This window comes from Nyctereutes procyonoides, unplaced genomic scaffold, assembly GCF_905146905.1.
Source record: "Nyctereutes procyonoides isolate TBG_1078 unplaced genomic scaffold, NYPRO_anot_genome, whole genome shotgun sequence".
In the NCBI taxonomy this organism is placed as follows: Eukaryota; Metazoa; Chordata; class Mammalia; order Carnivora; family Canidae; genus Nyctereutes; species Nyctereutes procyonoides.
In genome coordinates, this window is record NW_026575146.1 from 71,956,430 (window position 1) to 71,978,508 (window position 22,079).

Sequence of the window (22,079 nt, forward strand, 5' to 3'; positions counted from 1 at the left end):
CCAGTTTTGTATCTATTTATAAATTCATTTCAGAATTCCTTGTTGCCTCTACCTGTGTGGTTCTTTGTAATATCTTACTAACTCCATCATTTATTAATAAATCAAAATAAAATCTTTGACATATATGTATTTCATATATGTAGGAGAGTCATGGTTAGATCCTTTTTAAAAACTTGTCTTAAAAAAAAAAAGACTTACCTTTTGACACTAGATTTGATGCCTATGTCCAAACTTAAACTTCTCCAACATAGACCACACTAATATTGATATGAATCCTCATTCTGCCCATCTTAATCCTTTATCCTTATTATGACACCACTGCTCTCTCTCCAAACTTCATCTGATCCCCATCCCTGGCTATCTTCCAAATTCTGACCCCACCTCTGCCCTCCTTAATCCTTAATCCTTCCCCCTCCACCCCCTAGGATTAATTCATGGCCCCACCCAGTCACAGTTCAGGAGGTACCTACTCATTCCCCAAACACCACCTCTTCCTCCTTCCTCTTCCCCATCATCCTGGCCCCCAGAGCTTTCCGATTCCTGCTTCTCCCTCTCCACCTACATCCCCATGGACTCCCTCACCCCAACTGGCCTTGTTCCTAAAAGGCCATTTACCCACAATATTGCTTTCCCAGGCCTCATCCAAGTCCAAGTCCAATTGACTTTCTATCTGCCTATCTGAAGATTACCTTCTTGCACCTGATGGTTCTGAGGATAGGGGAAGGGAAATGGTGGAGTAAATTTAGGCATCCCTGTGTTTTTCAGAAGGGTTGGAGATGGAGTTGGTGCTGGAGATGAAGTTGGGAACTGGAATTTGGATGTGTTGGGTTTGATGTTTGGACAAATTTGAGATAAGGCTGTTAATGGGATTGGGTTTGGGGGATAGGCTGACCACAAGGAGTACGTTTGGAATTAGGGAGATAGAAATAGGATGGCAAATGGCCATCTGGGAGCCGATGGGTGTAAGAACACGCACAGGGGTTGGAGAGGTTAGAAAGTGGGATGAAAAATGGGTTGACCTAAGGAAGAGTTATGAGGATTTCAGGTGGGTTTGAGGAAGGAAATAGCTTTCCCCTTCCCTCTAGGTGGGTCCTGAGGCCCCAAGGTTCACAGTGGGTTCAACTGAGGCCTGGGTGGGGCCAGATCTGGGTCCCAGCTTGTCCTGGAAGCTCCGCCCCAAGCGGAAGGGCCATGCCCAGACTAGGGGGTGCCTGGCAGGCGCCTGCTGAGCCATTGGGGGTGGAGAGGGGGAGGCCAGCAACAGGGAAATGCTGAGGGCGCTGGGGGAGGGAATTCAGGGGTTAAAAGCCATGGGTCCGGGCTGAAGTTGGAAGCAGCTGGCGGCGAAGCTCAGCACCCTGGCCTCTCACCGAGGTAGGGTCCGCCTGGGGCAGGGGCGGGAGCGTCAGAGGGGAGGAGTGGGGACAGGAAGGAAAGGTGAGGAGGGAAAGGAAAAGAAGAACAGCTGAGTCAGGGAGATGGAGAGGGAAGCCAGAGGTTCAGTTATAGAGATAGAAATCTGCAGAGCTGCAGAGGGTGAACCATACTGAAAGATAAGCTGTTTGAGGCCAGGTGCCCGGGACCACCCTGAGAGGGTAGCAAGGGGGCGGAGCGGCGGGAGACAGTTCCTGAGGGCCCGGCTCCCTGGAGGGCGCGGGTGGACGCGGGTGCACGCGGCCCCAGCCCCTCCTCCCTCCTCACTGGGGCTCCCCACCGAGGATGGAAATTAGGGAGAGGTGGTGCCGATTCCAGGGTCAAGGTTCTTAGTGAAGGAGAGGAGATTCGAGACTGGAAAGTACAGGAGCAGAGGTGATGAGGAGGGGCGGTCAGTGATGGGGGGTCCAGCCAGCCCTTAACACCATCCCTCCACACCAACCTCCCAGGCCCAGCCCGCCCTGCTCCCCACCCCGGAGCCGCCATGTGGCCCCTGGCCGCTGCGATCGCCTTCCTGACGGCGGCCTTGTCAAGCGGTAAGAATGCGCGTGGGTGGAGGCGGGGTGGTCACCCGAACAATGGTAGGAGGGTCAGGCCAGGAGGAGGGGGCGTGGGAGCTTCGAGCTCCGCCCACCGCCCACACGGGGCCAGGTCCCGCGGGGACAGCCCTGAGAGCTTCCTGCTTGTCCCTGCGTGACCTGGTTTCTCCGATGGGGTGATGCGGTGAGCCCACTCTCCCACCGACCCCAGGCCCTTCCCTGATTGCCCACCTCTGCACTGAGAAGCACCCCCCCAAACCCGCAGCCCCTGCCTCTGCAGCAGCTCCCTTCCCATTCAAGGTCAGAGAGAGAGAGAGAGAGAGAGAGAGATTCAAATTTTGACACTACCACTTTGAGCAGATAACTTAGCTTCTCTGTTTTTTTCATCTGTAAAATCAGAACACAAAAGTCCCTACTACAAAAGGTATGAATATGAAAATAAGCAAGTGCACGGCAGATAGAAGGGGCCGGCAAATTAGTCGTTATCACTTTATGTGAAGTACTCTCTCTTCATTCTCAGCGCCTTCCAGAACCTTTTAGTTTGTTCTTCCTTCAATCCTTGGGGTGACCCCAAACCTGGTTCCACCGTGAGTCAGTCCCAAAGATTCCTTTTCATGTTTAAGCGCCTTTTTGCAGCCAACTTCTCTGGAAACCCCATTCAGGCATCATCATCCATCCACCCTTATGTCCCGGGGTCCATCCAACCATCCATTTAACTGACAGCTGTTGAGCACGGGGCATTGTGCTGGGTGCTGTACAACAGACACAGTTCCTGCTCTTAATACCCAGAGCCTAGCGGGGAAGGATGCAGACATTATTCAAACAATTACCCAAATAATTAGTTAATAATTAGTCATGACTGTGACAGGAGGTGATGGCTTCAAGGTGCCAACCCAGGAGCCTAGAGTTGTAGTGGCAACTCCTGATCTGGAATGCATTCCCAAAGGACTAGACCCCTGAGCTGAGACCTGAAGGAGGGAGGAGTCCTCGGGCACCTGGCACCAGGCACCACCCTTGGCCTGAAGGTGGGGTGGTTTCTCTCCTTTGGCGCCACTCCCAGGACTCGGTGCCCATGTCCCACGCCCTGGGCTAGGAGCTCCACATGCATCGTCTTGTGGAGCCCTCGACAGCCTTATGAGGTAGGAGCACTATAATTACTCCAGTTTCACTGCTAAAAACCTGGGACTCTGAGACAGCAGGTCCTGCCCCAATGACAATGGTGGTGCCTGAGTTAGGATCATGATCCATATTGTCTGCCCTGTCCCCCAGCATCCTGGATGTTAGTTTATGGTAACCATCTTCATTATTTTAGATTTAATTGTCTGCTTAGACCCAACTCTTTTTTTTTAACTTATAGTATATATAGTATATATATATTATATATATATTTATTTATTTATTTATTTATTTATTTATTATTTATTTATTCATGGGACACAGACAGAGAGAGAGGCAGAGACACAGGCAGAGGGAGAAGCAGGCTGTACGCAGGGAGCCTGACACGGGTCTCGATCCCGGGCCTCCAGGATCACACCCTGGGCTGAAGGCAGCACTAAACCGCTGAGCCACCCGGGCTCCCCATAACTTACAGTATATTAAAAGTAAAGTTTATATCATTGTCCTAAATAGGAAAAAGCATCCTTTGCTATAAATAAAAGGTAAGAGGAAAAAAACCATTCTGAACCAGGTAATAAAAACAATGTGTTTATTGGGTTGAACCATCTGCCATTGCTAGTAGTGAACCCTTTTTGACCTCCCTCAAAACAGTGATTGTAGATGGTTCAACTTAATAAATTTTAGGTTGCTGGCTAAAGGCTTCTGCTTCCTGGCTTTAAAAAGTGAGCTCAGCGAGGATTAGAGAGATGTTATTTTTTTTTTATTTTTTTTTATTTATGATAGGCACACAGTGAGAGAGAGAGAGGCAGAGACACAGGCAGAGGGAGAAGCAGGCTCCATACACTGGGAGCCCGACGTGCACACAGTGAGAGAGAGAGAGGCAGAGACACAGGCAGAGGGAGAAGCAGGCTCCATACACTGGGAGCCCGACGTGGGATTCGATCCCGGGTCTCCAGGATCGCGCCCTGGGCCAAAGGCAGGCGCTAAACCGCTGCGCCACCCGGGGATCCCTAGAGAGATGTTAAAAGCCTATTAGCCCCATCACAAGACTTTCTCCTCAACAATATTAGGACTGGCAGAGAAGTAGCAGTGATTGTTTCCAAGGCTGCAATTTGATGCCTCATCTCTGTACCACCTAAGATGACCTTGTGCCCACCAATGACTCCTGTCCCCAATTTTGAGAACCACTCAGCTGCTCCTGTGGTTTATACAGGTGCAGAAGCTGGCCCAGGGAGAAGAAGAACCTGCTGGCTATAGAGCGGAGGACCTCCTGTTGTAGCTAATAATTTATAACAGTCCCCACTACGGACGGAGGCCTTACCTTACATTATGCCAGGTGCTGTGCCTAATGAGAGATGTTTTCCTACCTTACAGCTGAGAAAGCTAAGGCTAGTGATTGGTATAGGATCACCCAGCCAGAAAGTGGCACATTTAAGTGGACTTTCTCTCTCATTGCTGGCCACTGTGTCTCCGATGCCAGCCATAGTGCCTGGCACATACAACACTTATTGATTGAAAACCTACTACGTGCCAGACACTGTGCTCAGTCTTGGGGATACAGGTCTGAATAAAGTGGTTAAAGGTACCTGTTGTTGGAGCTTATAATCAAATTAGGGGGATTTTTAAAAAAGGCCACATAAATGTAAAGAAATATAAAGAGAAATGAGTAGTGATCATGGCTCTGATGAAAATCAACTGGGGGAATGTAATAGGAAGTGATTGGGGGCCTGGGATGGGTTGTATTAGACCAGGTGGCCAGGAATCTGGAATGGCTTATTTTTTTTTTTTTTTAAGATTTTATTTATTTATTCATGGGAGACACAGAGAAAGAGAGAGGTAGAGACACAGGCAGAGGGAGAAGCAGGCTCCCTGCAGGGAGCCCCATGTGGGACTCGATCCAGGACCCCAGGATCACACCCTGAGCTGAAGGCAGATGTTCGACCACTGAGCCACCCCAGCATCCCACTGTGTACTAATTTCCTTATGTGTTCATTTGGCCTTCTGAATAGTTCTGTTTCCTCTGGGGTTAGTTCACTGTAATTCTGCCTATTGCCCTTAATACTTCTCTTTCAGGCTACTAGTTTTCTTCATGCATCTGGTGATCCTTGCTTGTCCAATCACATTTTCAGACAAACAAGGGGCTGGTGACTTTTTAAAAGTAACTGGTATGATGGGGTGCCTGGGTGGCTCAGTTGGTAAAGCACGTGACTCTTGATCTTGGGGTCATAAGTTCGAGCAATGCGGATTGGATGTAGAGATTATTTAACAAAATAAAAATCTGTTAAGAAGTAACAGGTATGAAATTTGGGGCTATTATAAATACAGTCTTCCAGGATCATGCCCTGAGCCGAAAGCAGATGCTTAACCACTGAGCTACTCAGGCGTCCCTGGAATGGCTTCTGAGGAGGTGATGTTTGAGCTGAGCTCTCAGAGTCAAGAAGAACATAGGCACATAACCTGTAGATTCTGAGTGCCATCAAGTAGAATATTTCATATACCTGATGTCCTGTGCCTGCCCTGTCCAATATGATAACCACTGGCCACATGGAGCTCTTGAAAATTTCAAATGTAACTGGTGTGGTTGAAGAACTGAATTTTTCTCATTTTAATTAATTTAAATTTATATATCCACATGTAGCTAGTGGCTACCATATTGAACGGAATAGATCTAGAGAAAGAACTGTCCAGAAAGAGGTGCAGCAAATACAAAGGGTCTGGTGTGTCTGGAGAATGGTTGCATGTATCTAGAACAGAGTGTGTGAAGGGGAAGGGTGGGAGATGGGGCCAAAGTGGCTCACAAGAGTCAGATGATACAGAGTCCTGCAAACTTTGAATTTGAGAGTAGTTAGGCTCTAGGTTATATTTAAAGCCATAGAGGCCCCAGTAAATACATATTGAAAGGATGGATGGATAGATAGATGGACAGATATGTATTTACTGCCTAGGTAGATGTATATGTCAGTCTCATTCCCATCTCCTGAAATCCATCCTCATGGTGAGGTGAGAAAATGCAGATGAGGAGAAAGTCAGGCTTCTACTTACCTTGTTCTATGAACTCTGTGAACCCCCAGTGGAATTAGCACTTATACGGAAAAGGACATCATCACCTCTTTGCCCTGACTCATCTCCATTACATGGAAGGTGGCAACTCCTAGAGGACAACGAATGAATCATCAGTTCCTGATCACCCAGAGCAAAATTCTGACTCCTTCCCCAAGCCCAGGGCCTCTATCCATGTCCCCCCGCCCAACCCCAATTCCCTAACATTTTCTCTTCTTCACCAGGCATCTCTCAGGAGTATCCCAAGATTCTCAACGGCACCAATGGGACCAGCGGGTTTCTCCCGGGTGGCTACACCTGTCGCCCCCACTCTCAGCCCTGGCAGGCAGCCCTGCTAGTGCAAGGGCGGCTGTTCTGTGGGGGAGTCCTGGTCCACCCCAAATGGGTCCTCACTGCAGCACACTGTCTGAAGGAGTATGTAGGGGTCAGGGATGAGGGTAGGGATGAGAATGGACTAGGGTGGTGGGAGAGTGGGACTGGATTGAGGATGAGGTCAGATTTAGGATTGGGGTTGGATGGGATTGGAGTTGAGGTGTGGAAGATACTTGGAGAGAAGGAAGCTGGTGGAGATGGGCTCATCCTCTCTAATCACCCCCTTCCTGCACCCACAGCGGGTACAGAGTTTACCTGGGCAAGCATGCCCTGGGGCGAGTGGAGGCCGGAGAGCAGGTGAGGGAGGTAGTCCGCTCTATCCCCCACCCTCAATACCAGATCAGCCCCACCCACCTGAACCACGACCATGACATCATGCTTCTGGAGCTGCAGTCCCCGGTCCAGCCCACGAACCACATCCGTGTCCTGCCCCTCTCCCACAACAACTGTCTCCCTGCTGGCACCTGCTGTCGGGTGTCTGGCTGGGGCACCACCACCAGCCCCCAGGGTATGCGCCCTCACAGATGGTCTGAGGGGTCAGTGGCTGGGAAAACGGGCAGAAATGGGAGGGAAGGTTGGAGGAGGACTTCTTTATATAAATAACAATAAATGTATAGTTATATAGTGTATGTTACATATCACATATATGTGTTGTATATATCCTTTATATAAATACATAAAAATTTATATATAGTTAAATATGTTACATATATCCTTTAGACAAATGTCTATAAATGTTATATATGTCATAGATCATATAGTTATATATCCTTTATAAATACATAAATTTATAAATATGTATAAAGTTATGTTATATATATCCTTTATATAAATGTACAGTTATACAGTTATATAATATATATGTTAAAGGTCAAATATAACATAAACATATAACCTTTATATAAGTATATAAATTAATAAAACCCAAATATAATATATGCTATATATTATATGTATAATACATTTATATAAATGTATATCACTATACATTTGTATACAAATATGCAGATTATATAGATTGATTTTCTAAATCACAAATTCTATGTTTATGTATTTATTTAAATATGTCTGTATATAAATTATGTAGTATAGAAATTATACATAAATATATTTAAATAAATATGTAACATAAATTTGATATAGTGGCAGGCATGTGTTTGTTAAGGGTAAGGAAATGCAAGTATATCTTTTGTGTACAAATTACATGTGCATGAATGTAGAGTTGAGCCTTAACAGCGGCAAGGGCCCTTTGCATCTCCTTAGTGGGTGCCTGGGCTTCCTCTCATCTCATTCCTTCTTCCGCCCTGACATGCCATCTCTTCCCCTTCTTTTCCCCCTTCCCTAGTCCTGTCTCTCACCATCTCTAACCATCCCTCTCCTCATCTCCCTCCTTATTACAGCTCTTGCCTCACTGTCTCCCCACATTCTGTCCCTCTTTCCCTCCACTTCCGTCTCCCTGTTTCTCCTGGCACCTGTCTCCTACCTCACTTTTCCCAGATACATATCCATTCTCTTCCCTATCCCCCTTTCCATCTGTTTTCTACTGATCCTCCTGTTTAATTCCCATCCCATAGCCTGTCCCAGACAGACATCCTTAGATTCTTCTTTCTCTCCTCCCCAGTGAGTTACCCCCAAACCTTACAATGTGCCAACATCCAGCTACGCTCAGATGAAGAGTGTCGCCAAGTCTACCCGGGGAAGATCACACCCAACATGCTGTGTGCCGGCACAAAAGAGGGTGGCAAGGACTCCTGTGAGGTGAGAACAATGGAGTGGTTGGGTTGCCAAGGGCCAGGATAGGAAGCCAGGATGGGAAGCCAGGATGGAGGTGGGGACAGATGCTGGGGGGGGGGAAAGGACTTGCTTCTAGCCTTGGGGGAAGCAATCTTTTAAAATGATCTGTCCCAGGGCGCCTGGGTGGCTCAGTGGTTGAGCATCTGCCTTCTGCTCAGGTCGCGATCTCCGGGGTCCTGGGATCAAGTCCTGCATCAGGCTCTCAGTAGGGAGCCTGATTCTCCCTCTGCCTATGTCTCTCTGTGTCTCTCATGAATAAATGGGTAAAATATTTTTTAAAAATAAAAATAAATAAAAATAAAATGAAATGACATGTCCCGTAGTATTGAGGGTCAAGATAAAAAGAGAGTACCCATGGCTGGAAAATATAATTCATCTTAAGCCTCATATTTGACTGATAATGTTGAGATTCAGAAAGGTTGGCATTCTTTCATTTGCAAGTGACAGAAGCCCAACTCAAACCAGCTTAAGCAAGACACGCTGGCTTTTGTAACTGGAAAGTCCAGAGGTGTCTTGCTTCAGGCACCAATGGATCCAGGTGCATAAAGAATGGGTTTAGGGCTCTGTCTCTTTTCAGCTCTGCTCTTTTCTCTTTTGTTTTTATCTTCATTCTCAATTAAGCTTTTCCCATGCAATAGCAAGATGGCCTCAGCAGCTTTGGTCTTACATCCCACTCTCCAAAGCAACTCGGCTAAAAAGAGTTTCCCAGTTGTTTACACGAACATCTTGAGTGTGAGTCTCACTAGGCTGACTTAAGTCATGGGTCCTGAAGCATTGCACTGACCAAAGCTGTGGGATTCTCTGATGGACCAAGTCTGTCACAGGACTGGCTGTGTGGGTCAGGGAGGGGTAGGGACAAGCTGCAAGGATTGAGGGTAAAGGAGGGGCCTTTCCCCCAAAGAGAAAATCAGGAGGTAGTTACCAAAATAAGGGGAAATGAATGGGCAAAACTCTCCATAAAACACAAGAGACAAAACCTATGTCCAATAGAGGAGGCTTCTGAGATTGAGTTTTGGTTCAGTGGGAAAGAGTGATTAATGAGTAAATGATCTGTGCCTCGACTGATCAGTGACATCTGCCTTGGTCCAGGGAAGCAAAGTGGAAGTACATGTGTTGCATACCCTACCCAGGTATGGATGAGTTTACTCAATAGTGAGATGGCACCAAGGAACCATAAAGGCACAGCAGGGCTGAGGGGTGGAGGGGTGCCAGAGAACCAAGAGTGGGGGTTGAAGTAAGGTGTCATCACTCTCCTAAGACTGAGGAGAGGAGAAAAGCATGGAGAGAGGTCTCTTACTTACTCTTGGTCTTGGTGTGCATCCATCTGTCTTTCTCTTTGTGGCTCTTGCTGTCACTCTGTTCCTCTGGATTTGTCCTCTTCTGTTACACTCTCACCCTCTCTGTGTACCTGTCTCTCTTTTGTCTCTGCCTCTGCATGTGTCTCTCTCCATCTTTCATTCTCTCCGGCATGTCCCTGCCTATACTTTTGCTTGGCTCCACCAAGGACCTCACCTCTCTTTCTTCCCCCACTCAGGGTGACTCCGGGGCCCCCTGATCTGTAATGGAACGCTCCATGGCATCATCTCCTGGGGAGACTTCCCATGTGGGCAGCCCAACCGGCCTGGCGTCTACACTCGAGTCTCTCAATATGTTCTATGGATCCGAGAAACAATTCGAAACCACAAAACTCAGGAGCAGAAATGGACAAAGGGCTCACAATAAAAGCTAGGTTGGCTCACCTGCCTCCTTCCTCCCTCCATGCCCTCACTAGGTTTGCCCATTGCTTCTCTGCCCCTTCCAAAGTTCCACTTGAACCTGTGATCCATGTTCTCAGTATGTCTGATCCCAGCTCTCATTTTGTGTTCCAAAAGCATTAAGTCACTTCCAATATCATGATCTCCCAGCTACTATATCCTGAAACACCTTGGTACCTTCAATATCCCAACCCAGACAACGTTCCAGGGCTCCCACCATTTCAACATAGTCCCAGATAGCCATCTGAATGTTCAGTCTGTGGAATACCCTTAAGTACATCCATTGGCATCTCCACAATATTCTATGTCCCATGAATGGAATTCTCTACACAGTATGCAACACCCCTTCAAATATTTATTTATTGCCCACATTCTAGACACTTCTGTGTTTGGTGTTCAAGAAGGTTCTAGATTCCTGTAATATTTCATCCTGAAAATATTCTCTTGTGCCCAGAATCTGCCCCAATAATATTCTAGGCAGATCTGAATGATTAATCACATCACAGCTAATACTGAATCCTCATAAAGGTTCATTCTCACATAGTTTGGGGTCTCCCAAATGTCACATCTCTACCTACATCCCACATCCATCCTACATCCCAATACTTTTGCCAGTATTCCCCATCTCTGAATCCCCATGCCCACTAAAGATCAATAGCACACTAGACTAGAGTTTTGAAGTTCAGTACCCAGAGAGGCCTCCATGCCTAGACCCTGTTATCTGCCAAATATTCTGTCCTTTTATCTCCCCCACAAGCATCTTTGTTCAGTGACCTCAAATGCAGTAAATGCTCAAGCCTCCTGAGTACCAGTTTTTAACAAGCCAGAGAACTCACTGCCTATTTTTTTATCTGTAAATGAGGCTCATCATTTTTCCTCATAGCATTGTTATGATTAATGTCAAGTACTTCCACTATTATTATTTGCTTATTATTATTATTCTCTATAAAATAGAGATGTCAACAACAACCCCTCAAATTTACAGTGTTTGCAAAAAGTGTTGCATTTGGGAGGCCTGGCTGGTTCCGTTGGTAGAACATGTAACTGTTGATCTCAGGGTTCTGAGTTCAAACCCCATACTGGACATAGAGCTTACTCAAAACAAAACAAAACAAAAAACCAGAAGTGTTGCATACATTTACTTTTTCAGCATTTATTCAACGCTGACCAATTGCAGGCACCCTCCTGGGTGTTGGTAAAAACAACTTTATTTAACAAATATTGGCACTTATAAGCCAAGCACTGTTGCAGGCACAGCTGATAAACAGTGAATTAGTTAAAACTGCCCTTGTAGTTTTATCTTTGAAGGAAACACGATTTTAAAAAAAAGGAATAAGGAAATAGACAGGCAGGTGGAAATGTGAGCCATGGCAAAAAAGCAGATATGAAGGATAAGGAACATTGAGTTAGGGGAGTGAGTGGAGTTGCTATTTTATTTTTTATATAAGTTCTATGCCCAATGTGAGGCTTAAACTCATGATCCTGAGATCGAGTCACACGTGACCCAGCAGGTCCCCAGAGTTGCTATTTTTAATAGAATGGTCTGGGGAAGAGACCTGAGGTGGTGACATTAAAAAACAACAAACAAACAAATAAACAAAAAACACTGAGAGGATGGAGAGAGAGAGCCAAGTGCACATCTGGGGAGCAACACCCCATGCAAAGAATACAAGTGCAAAGGCCCTGAGGCAAGAGCCAGCCTGGTCTATCTGAAGATTGGGAAGATGGTGAAGAGGTTGGCGTGGAAGTGACTGCATTTCAAGAGCTCAGGCAGGAGGCGATGGTTCTTGGAGTAGGTGATGTTCTCATGGGAATTAAGGTGGCAGATTCTGGATCTGCTTGAAGAGATTGTTGGACAGTGTTGGCTGACATCAGATGAAGAATGTGAGAGAAAAAACAGCCAAGGATGACTTCAATGCTTTGGCCTGAGCAACCATATACTAATGGAGCTGCCATTTACTAAAATTGAGGAAATTTTGGGAGGAGCAGATTTGCAGAGAAATGCCAGAAGTTTTTGTTTCGAAATGTTTATTAGACAAGTGGCAACAAAGTCCACCCTCGGGGGATTTATAGAAAACTTACAATGTATCTAAATAACTGCAAATTGTGATGACTTCTATGTGATAATAAATGTAAACCAAGAAGGATCTAAACAGGATTTTGTATTAGAGAATTAGAGGGAAAGCTATTTTCCACAGGTAGTCAGCAAGGACTTCTTGGAGGAGATGGCATCTGGCTAAAGACCTAGAAGGTGAGAGGGATCCACTTGAGCAAAGAACAATAATAGCAATATCTCTGAAGGAGGGAGCCATCATCTTTCAGAGTCCACCATCCCCGGACTACAAGGGAGACTGTAGTTTAGTGTGTTGTTTTTTTTTTTTTTTAAGATTTTATTTATTCATGAGAGACACAGAAAGAAAGGCAGAGGGAGAAGCAGGCTCCCTGCAGGGAGCCTGATGCTGGAATTGATCCCAACCTGAGGCAAAGGCAGACGCTCAACCGTTGAGCCACCCAGGTGCCCCTAATTTAGTGTTTAAAAGCACAGAAGGTAGGGGTGTCTGGCTGTCTCAGTTGGTGGAGTGTGAGACTCTTGATCTTGGGGTTATTAGTTCAAGCCCCACATTGGGTGTAGCGATTACTTAAAAATATATAAATAAAAGCACAGCAGGTGGAGTCTGAAGGATCTGGTTTTGGATGGAAGAATATTTATATTTTGGGATTCTCTGTTTCCTCTTCTGGTACTAACAGGATCTACTGCTCAAGATTGTTAGAAGGAAGACAGGCACTTAAAGTCTGCACACAGGGGCACCTGGGTGACTCAGTGATTGAGCGTCTGCCTTTGGCTCAGGTCATGATCCTGGGGTCCTGGGATCGAGTTCCGTATCAGGCTTCCCACAGGGAGCCTGCTCCTCCCTCTGCCTAAGTCTCTGCCTCTCTCTGTCTCTCATGAATGAATAAATAAAATCTTTAAAAAAATAAAGTCTTCACACAGCAACTTCTCAATCAGTGAGAAAGCAGCATGATGTGGTAGCTAAGAACAGAGTTTCTGAAGCCAGATGGCCTGGGTGTGAATTCCAGCTCTGCCATTGATTTAACCCTGTGACTTCACCTTCTCTGTGCCTCAGTTTTCTTGCCACTCAAATGGGTATAACACTGATACTTAACACCAAATTGCTTAAAGACCTAAAAGCTAAGGGTCACACCATAAAGCTAATGGAAGATAATGACAGAAAATTTTTGTGACTTCAGGGTGAAGAAAGAGTTTAAAACTTCCAATAGACCTACTAATCATAAGGCAAAGTTGTTTAATTTGATTATATCAAAATTAAGGATTTTTTTGTTATTGTTCAATGAAACATAACAAGAAAAATAAATAAATCAATGGGTGGAGATATTTTGCAAAGTGTAATACTGACCTGGGGTTGGTATCTAGTATGTGCTGGGAATTCCTGCACATAAACAAGAAGAATATTCAAGGATATTCAATGAATTTGCAGAGGAGGAAACAAACAAGGAAGTCAGATGAAAGGTGTATAGACTCATTAGTCATCTAAGAAACACAAATACAAATAACAATCCCTTTATGTTTATTAGATGGATTAGAAATCTTTAAAGTGAAATAGCCTATGATGTATTGGCAGGGAAGCAGAGATAATACTCTAGTGCACAGCTGGTGTGAATGGACACTGGTACAATTGTTTCGGAAAGTAATTTGACACTCCTTGGCTGAATTAAGTATCTGCACACCTAGGACCCAGTAGTTCCCACCTCTGATGTCTTTCCTAGGGCAATGATCATGCAGGTCACAAAGAAGCGAGTATGAAGTATCTGTGACTCATCTACTTGTGCTGGGAATTAGAGAAAAACTGAGCACCCACTAATAAGGGTGGGAGTGGGTGTTAGTTAGGACAAGGTGGGGAGCACCTTGGAGTACTACGCAGCACTCACAAACAACAGACTGGTTGCATGCGTGAATGGAATCATAAAGATATAGTGCTACCAACCTCAACGGTTATAAAAAGTTATAAAAAGACTGACGATATTAAGTGTTGACAAAGATGTGGGACATTGGAATGCTTAGGCTCCTGGTGGCAATGCAGGGTGGTACAGCCACTTTAGAAAATATTGGGCAATTCCTTTTTATTCTTTTAAGATTTTTATTTTATTTATTTGAGAGAGAGAGCATGAGCCCGTGGAGGAACAGAAGGAGAGGGAGAGGCAGACTCCCTGCTGAGCAGGGAGCCCAATGTGGGGCTCTATCCCAGGACCCTGAGATCATGACCTAAGCCCAAGGCAGACACTTAATCGACTAGGCCACCCAGGTGCCCAACATTGGGCAATTTCTTATAGAGTTAAACATACACATCAAATGATTCTGCAATGCCATTCCTAGGTGTCTGGCTAAGAGAAATGAAAACATATGCCCACACAGTGGTGTGTACATGAATGTTTACAGCAACATTATTTGGAATAACCCAGGAACTGGAAGCAACCCAGATATCCAACAACTGGTGAATGGATAAATTGTTGTGTATCCAATACTGTGGGATACTGCACAGTGATAAAAAGGAATGAACCATTGACAGAAAAATGTAAAAACATGGGTGATTCTGAAATGCATTATGTTAGTGAGAGAAGTCAAACATTTATCTGATGTTCAATGTAGATCAGTGGTAGCCTGGGCCAGATGAGGGAGGGAGAGCTTTTGCAAAAGGACAGCTTGGGGGGGGGGTGGACATTTGGGGAAGGTGGTAGGAACTGTTTTGGTTTTTTTTAAGATTTTTTTTATTTATTCATTTGAGACAGATACAGAGAGAGAGAGAGAGTATGAGCAGGGGGAGAGGCAGAGGGAGAAGCAGGCTCCCCATTGAGCCAGGAGCCCCACGTGAGGCTTGATCTCAGGACCAGGAGATCATGACCTGATCTGAAGGCAGATGCTTAACGATTTGAGCCATCCAGGCACCCCCTGTTTTATGTTTTGATTAGAGTGGAGGCTACCTGATAGTATCCAGTTTCCAAACATCAAATTGAACACTTAAAATGAATGGATTTTGATTTATGTAAATAATATCTTTTTTAGGGGCACCTGGGTGGCTCAGTGCATCTGCCTTCAGCTCAGGTCATGATCCCAGGTCCGGGGATAGCGTCATCGTCCCTCCACCCCCACCTTGCTCAGCTGGGAGCTCACTTCTCCCTCTCCTGCTCCCTCTGCTTGTGCTCTCTTTCTGTGTCAAATAAATAAAATCTTAAAAAATAATAATACATTCTTTAAAAATGAAAAAGATGCAAAGTTCTGAGCTTAAAACAAGAAAAGCTATGTAGCACAATACTGCTGACATAGATTCAAACTACACAAAAGGCTACTAAACCATGCACCTTAGATGGTGAATTTTATTTATGTGAATTTAACTTTGTCTTTTTAATTTTTAAGAATTTTAAAATTTTATTTATGTGGCTCTCATCATAGTTTTTGGGTTTTTTTCTCATCATAGTTTTTAAAAAGCCATGCAATAGGGACTCCTGGGTGCCTCAGTGGTTGAGCATCTGCCTTGGGCCCAGGACGTGATCCCAGGGTCCAGGGATGGAGTTCCGCATTAGTCTCCCTGCGGGTGCCTTCTTCTCCCTCTGCCTATATCTGCCTCTCTTTCTGTGTCTCTCGTGAATAAATAACTAAAATCTTAAAAAAAAAAAAAAAGCCAGGCAATAAAAAAATACAATAGCAGAAGGTACACATTAATGAAGGTAACAAAGGATACGTAGTAACAAAGATAATAGTAAAGATATACAATAAAAAGAATAGCAATGGATACACAGTAACAAAGAAAAGAGCAAAGATACACAATGGTGAGGACGAGAGCAGAAGGGGAGAGAGAGACAAAGGGAATAAGGAAAACAAAAGAGAGACGTGTATACTCATAATAATGTACTACCAGTGAATTCAACTTTCCCCACCTGAGGCTTTAGAACCATCTAAATACATTAATACTTTTTCTTTTTTTAATAGCACCTACTTGAGAGGGCTTTGGAGAGGGCTAATTGCATTAATAGGTGAAAAGCACTCAGAACACCTGGCACCTTACTGAGCATTGCTCTCATTAGTATTATCATTGCTTTTATTGACAAAATTGTTATGACGATTTGTCTCTAAGGCCCCAGAGCCAGAGAGGCCAGCCTTGGGCGACAGCTGGGGATTTGGGAGAATGGGAGGTGGCTGCCCAAACCCTTCCTGTGGAACAAAAAATAATGACATACCTGAGTTGGAGATTCTGGTGCCAACAACACCTTAATTCAGGCAGGCCAGCCAGGTGGCCAGGCTTCCCAGGCATCCCTCCACCCTCCCTCCCTCTCCAGGGATTTTGCAGCCACTTGCCCTCTTCTTCCTGTTTTTGCTCAGGGCGATTTTAATAACAATGGGATCTCGTGCTGCAGGGATTTGGAAAGCTGGTGGTTGTGAGGGAGAGGCTTGGAAAAGACTGGCTTAGATACCTAAAGTATTCAGAAGGGATGTCAAAGGGATGTCCATGCTTTCCAGCATTGGCCTGGCACATCAAGCCTTTCTTTTTACCCTCCCAAGGCCCCGGGTGGTGAGATGCCAGGTCATAGACTTAGGCTAGTCTCCCCTCTAGTCTGAAGGGTCCATGCCAAGCTCAGCCACTTCCCCTTCTGGGAGACCTTTTATGAGGGACTAGGCTGGACTTCCTAGCCTAATAGAGATATTGGTCTCCGCACCCAGTCCCAATGTGTGGGGGTGGGGTTCCCCAACACCATCAGGCAATTCTCCCACAATTCAGGTTAACTACACTGTCTACCTGGAAGTAGTGTCAGATTGAGCAGGTTAAGGGCTCCATCCTGCAAGGCTGCCCCCCTCTTCTGATGACAATCTCAAGTTCAAGTGTTGACCTCTGCTTCTGGCCAAGTGCTATATAGATCTGAGGATTCAAAAAAAAAAAAAAAGATTTGAGGGTTCCACAACTGTCTCCTTGGGTTTGATTAATTTGTCAGAGTGGCTCACAGAACTCAAAGAAATATTTTACTTATTTGATTACTGGTTTATTGTAAAAGGAACAGCCAGGTGGAAGAGATGCATAGGGCAAGATATGTGGGAAGGGGTACAGAGCTTCCTTGCCCTGCCCTGTCTGGGTGCACCATGCTCTCCACACTCACTCACCAACCTGAAAACTCTGAGCCCCCATCCTTTTGGGTGCTGTGGCTTAACTGATTAACTCATTGTCCATTGACAATGAGTCAATGTGATTGATTCCACCTCTAGTGACTTTCCCCTCCCATTCTTAGATGATTTCCAAGAAAATCACTCATTCACATGACAAAACACACCTTGATTGCTTTCTTAGGAAATTCCAGGAGTTTTAGGAGCTCTGTTCCAAGAATGGAATTAAGACCAAAAACATACTTTTTTAAAAAAGATTTTATTTATTTATTCATGAGACACACAGAGAGAGAGAGAGAGAGAGAGAGAGAGAGAGAGAGAGAGGCAGAGACACAGGCAGAGGGAGAAGCAGGCTCCATGCCAGGAGCCCAACGTGGGACTCGATCCTGGGTCTCCAGGATCAGGCCCTGGGCTGAAGGTGGCGCTAAACCGCTGAGCCACCCGGGCTGCCAAAACATACTTCTTATCATAAGTCACAGTATCACAGTGGCAATGGGCATATAAACCCAAGCTTCTATCCCAATGGGTTCAATGATAAGAGAAGCAGAGAGGTTGTGGGAGGGTAGGGGTGGGGGTGGCCCAGATTAGGAGGAGAGATAAGGAAGGTTAATGTTGTGGCCACCCCAGAGAAACAGGATAGATTCCTGTATCTGAAAGTTGGCCCACGTGTCAAGACTGACACGCCACACACACACACACAAAAGGGTCCCTCCTGCCTCTGTGGGGTGACCACAATTGTTACTGTGAATGGGAGTCTAGATAACCATCACCACGTGGTCGTCTTTCTCATCATGCTGTTCTGTTCACTGGCCCTGCTGCCTGCAGGCAAACATGCATTTTGAGCAGTGCTGCTTGGCACTGCATTTGCTGAGATCTGTATCTGCTGTACAGATTTGTTGTATATATATTTTTTAAGATTTTATTTATTTATTCACGAGAGGAGAGAGAGAGAGAGACAGAGAGACAGAGACAGAGAGAAGCAGAAGCAGGCTCCATGCAGGGAGCCTGATGTGGGACTCGATCCTGGGACTCTAGGATCACGCCCTGGGCCGAAGGCAGGCACTGAACCGCTGAGCCACCCAGCCACCCAGGGATCCCTTGATCTGTTGTATCTGTTGTAGACTTAAATGACCCAAGTCAGAAGCTTCCATAGTTGGCATTGAGGAACAGAGGTGTGGGGTTGGGGGCTTCCATCAAGTGGCCTCAGGTAGCATGTCTGTGCCCAGACCTATCTGTGTGCCTCTCCCCAGCCCAGGGATGGGGTTGAAAGTTCCAACCCTCTAATCACGCTCCTGCTGTTAGTTCTCCTGGCTGCCAGACTCCATTTTCCTTCAAGAGTTGCCTCAGTAGCACCAATCCTGGTAGTATTAAAAGCAAATTTCTGCTCAAGTCATGATCTCAGAGTCTTAAGGTCATGCACTGGGCAGGCTTTTGTCCCTCTCCCTTCCCTGGCTTGTGTTTCTGCACCCCTACGTGCACACACACACACTCTCTCTCTCTCTCAAATAAATAAACAAACAAACAAACAAAACAAACCTTAGGGCACCTGGGTGGCTCAGTGGGTTAAGCATCTGCCTTCTGCTCAGGTCATGATCTCAAGGTCCTGGGATGGAGCCCTGCATCCGGGGAATCTGCTTCTCCCTCTCCCCTCTTCTCATGCTTTCTCTTGCTATCTCTCTCTCTCAATCTCAAATAAATAATTAAAATCTAAAAAAAGGATAAAACCTTTATAAAACCTTTATTTTAAAAAAACTTTATTTTTTTAAAGATTTTATTTATTTATTAGAGAGAGAGAGAGAGACAGGCAGAGAGAAAAGCAGGCTCCATTCAGGGAGCCCAATGTGGGACTCCATCGTGGGTCTCCAGGATCACCCCCTGGGCCAAAGGCGGTGCTAAACCCCTAAGCCACCAGGGCTGCCCTATTATTTGTTTGAAAAGCAGCTTATTATGAATAACACAAGGTGCTCCTCACTTCCACCACTCAGGAAATTCCAAGGGATGTTAAAGCTCTGTGCTGGGAACCATGGATGGAAGCCATATATAATCCAGGGAGCTGTGGCAGAAAAGAAGGAACAGGTTGGATGTAGAAAGACCCCTATGGGGTCTGTCTGGAGAGGAGGGCTTGGTGAGCCTGGAGACAGGGAATCCAGGTAGGAGGCTAGAGTGATGGTCCAGAGAGGAGGGGTTGGGGCCTGAGCTGGGGTTGGAGAGAGTGGGATGAGGGAGGGCTGAGGAAGGGGAAGGAGGAGAGTATGAGTTCAGCTTAGTGAATGGGCCGGTGGTGAGCCCCCCTGAGATGGAAAGCTGGGGCAGGAGGAAGGGGGAGATGCCGAGCTCCTAGGGGTCACAGTGATGGGGGCCCAGAGGCATGCAAGACACCAATGGCTGCAGAGCAGCATTTCTGGGCAAAGGAGCATCTGGGGTTGGCAGCAGTCTTGGGACAGGATGGCTCAGGAGGAAGGAAGGGACACTGGGTCCTAGGGAGAATCAGTGTCCCAAGGGTCCAGACCAGAGGACCAGTTGAGTTATGGAGCCATAAGATGGAGCAAGTAGGGTCTGAGAGCAGATTGGTGGGACAGTCAGGGAGCTGGGTTTGGATCATCCAGGAGGCTGTACAACACAGAGACCTGAAGTCAGGGAGAAACTCTTAAGAGCCATCCTGCCCCAGATGACAAGTAAAACTGTCCTGTGTATGCAGTCAGTGCAGAGGACAAGGCTTAGGACTGGCCCTGGGAACGCCCTTGTTTGTGAAAGCACCAGGGGAGGAAAAAAAAGTCCTATTTATAAGTAAGAGAGACAGAAAGTGGGAGAGAAACCAGAAATGCATGAAGGAGGGAGCGGCAGTCCACGTGGAAGGCTGCCTGAAGGCTGAGGAAGGGGAGGACCAGGAGACCACGGGGTTGCTCAACATGGAAGTCTCTGGAGACCCCAAAGACCACAGCTGTGGGGGCCAAGCGGTGAGTAGATCTCCATGGATAAGTCTAGTTGGGAAGCATGGAAAAGAAACAGGGCAGGCTCGGGGTGGGGGGTGCTGGTTCTGGTGTAGCTCTGTGGTCGCAGTGTCATCTGACAGAGGGTCAGGCACACAGGACATCTCAAAAATGTTTGTTGAGTGAATGCATGAGTGAATGAATGGGACAGAGAAATAGGAGAGAGAGTAAGAGGCGGGGAGAGAGAGAGAGGTGTAGAGAGAAAGAGACAAAAGACAAAGAACAGCCCCAAGTTATAGCAGATAGTTCTTTACAGCTGAGAAAAAAAAGATTTAAAGATTTCAGCTTTGAAAATTTCTTCATCAAAAAGAAACTGGGAAGGGCAATTTTGAGAATGTCTCCATGTACCCATCTTTTGTTGCCTCCTTTGATGATCCCAAGAGGAAGTGGTGTGCAGACAGGGAGCTGCCTCCCAACCCCACTGTTCTGAAGAACAAACTAAGGTTGATCCAAAGCCTGATGGTCCCCAGTGAGTCCTGGCATGAGCTGAGGTTTTGGCTTAGGATTCCAAAAGCTAGCCTTCTTCTTTTTTTTTTTTAATTTTTATTTATTTATGATAGTCACACAGTGAGAGAGAAAGAGAGAGGCAGAGACATAGGCAGAGGGAGAAGCAGGCTCCATGCACCGGGAGCCCGACGTGGGATTCGATCCCGGGTCTCCAGGATCGTGCCCTGGGCCAAAGGCAGGCGCTAAACCGCTGCGCCACCCAGGGATCCCTAGCCTTCTTCTTTGAAACCTGTAGGGACATTCATGTCTTCCTCCGTTCACCCCTGCACTCATTCAGTTAGCCATTCATTTGTTCATTCATATCTCTGGACGATGATTAATGATATAGGCTCTGGAGCCAGCCTGCTTGGCTGGTTGGGTTCACCAACCAGCAGGGTTCGCCACCCTGCTTGAGTTCAAACTCTGGTTCTGCTACTTGCCAGCTGCCTGGCTGTGGGCGAGTGACTTTAATATAGTCCTGCTTCAGTTTCCACATCTGTGATGGTCTCCATGCTGGGGCCCCTTGTCCCGGGTGTTGGGGTGGCTGGGTTCTCTCTAGGGAACAGACTGCATATTGAGCTTGCAATGATGCCCATGAGTAGAGCACAGGAGCTTGAGACTTGAGAGCTCAGGGAGCTCCCGGCAGGGGTGGGGGGTTGTGGGGGCAGGCAGGGAGGGTGGCAAAAGTGCTCAGAGCTTTCCCTGAGTGAAGGAGGCTGTGAGCCAGTCCGTGCCCTTTTTAAGCCTCCAGCTACAAAAGAAGGGATTTGCTTTTTCCAGAAGCCACAAGCTGCCAGTCTGTATGTCAAAAGAGAACCACTAGGTAGCCACTCCCCACTCCCTGCAGCCCCAGCACCACCAATCTGCTTTTGTCCCTATGGAGATGCCTGTTTTGGATGTTTGCACGTATATGGGACCATACAACATGTGGCCTTTGTGACTGTCTTCTTTCACCTAGCGTATTGTTTGCAAAATTCATCTATACTGTAGGTGTCTGTGCTACACTCCTTTTTCTGGCTGAATAAATACTCTGTAGTGTGGATAGACCATATTTTATTTACCATTCATCATGTGATGGACCCCAGTCAAATGGGTATAGAGTCTCTTCTGGGAGGTGAAGAAAATGTTCTGGAATTAGATTGTGGTGATGGTTGCAGAGTATTTTGAGTGTGGTGGAATTCACTGAATTGTGGACTTGAAAATGGTTCAAGTGCTAAATTTTATGTTATATGAGTTTTACTTTTAAAAAGTAGAGGCAGAGGCGCACCGGGGTAGCTCAGTAGATTAAGCGTCTACCTTAGGCTCAGGTTGTGATTCCATAGTCCTGGAATCAAGGCCCTCATCGGGCTCCCTGCTCAGTGAAGAG

At 46.2% G+C, this 22,079-nt stretch overlaps 1 protein-coding gene across 1 annotated transcript; it reads left to right on the top strand.

Moving 5' to 3' along the window:
- Positions 1 to 1,295: 1,295 nt before the first annotated feature.
- On the top strand, positions 1,296 to 10,053 carry KLK13 (kallikrein related peptidase 13). Its single transcript, XM_055311206.1, is given in 7 exon segments — positions 1,296 to 1,374; positions 1,884 to 1,970; positions 6,374 to 6,563; positions 6,761 to 7,029; positions 8,143 to 8,279; positions 9,850 to 9,856; positions 9,859 to 10,053. Coding segments are annotated over 6 exon segments (834 nt in total). The 5' UTR covers positions 1,296 to 1,374; positions 1,884 to 1,918; the 3' UTR covers positions 10,038 to 10,053.
- Positions 10,054 to 22,079: the final 12,026 nt, after the last annotated feature.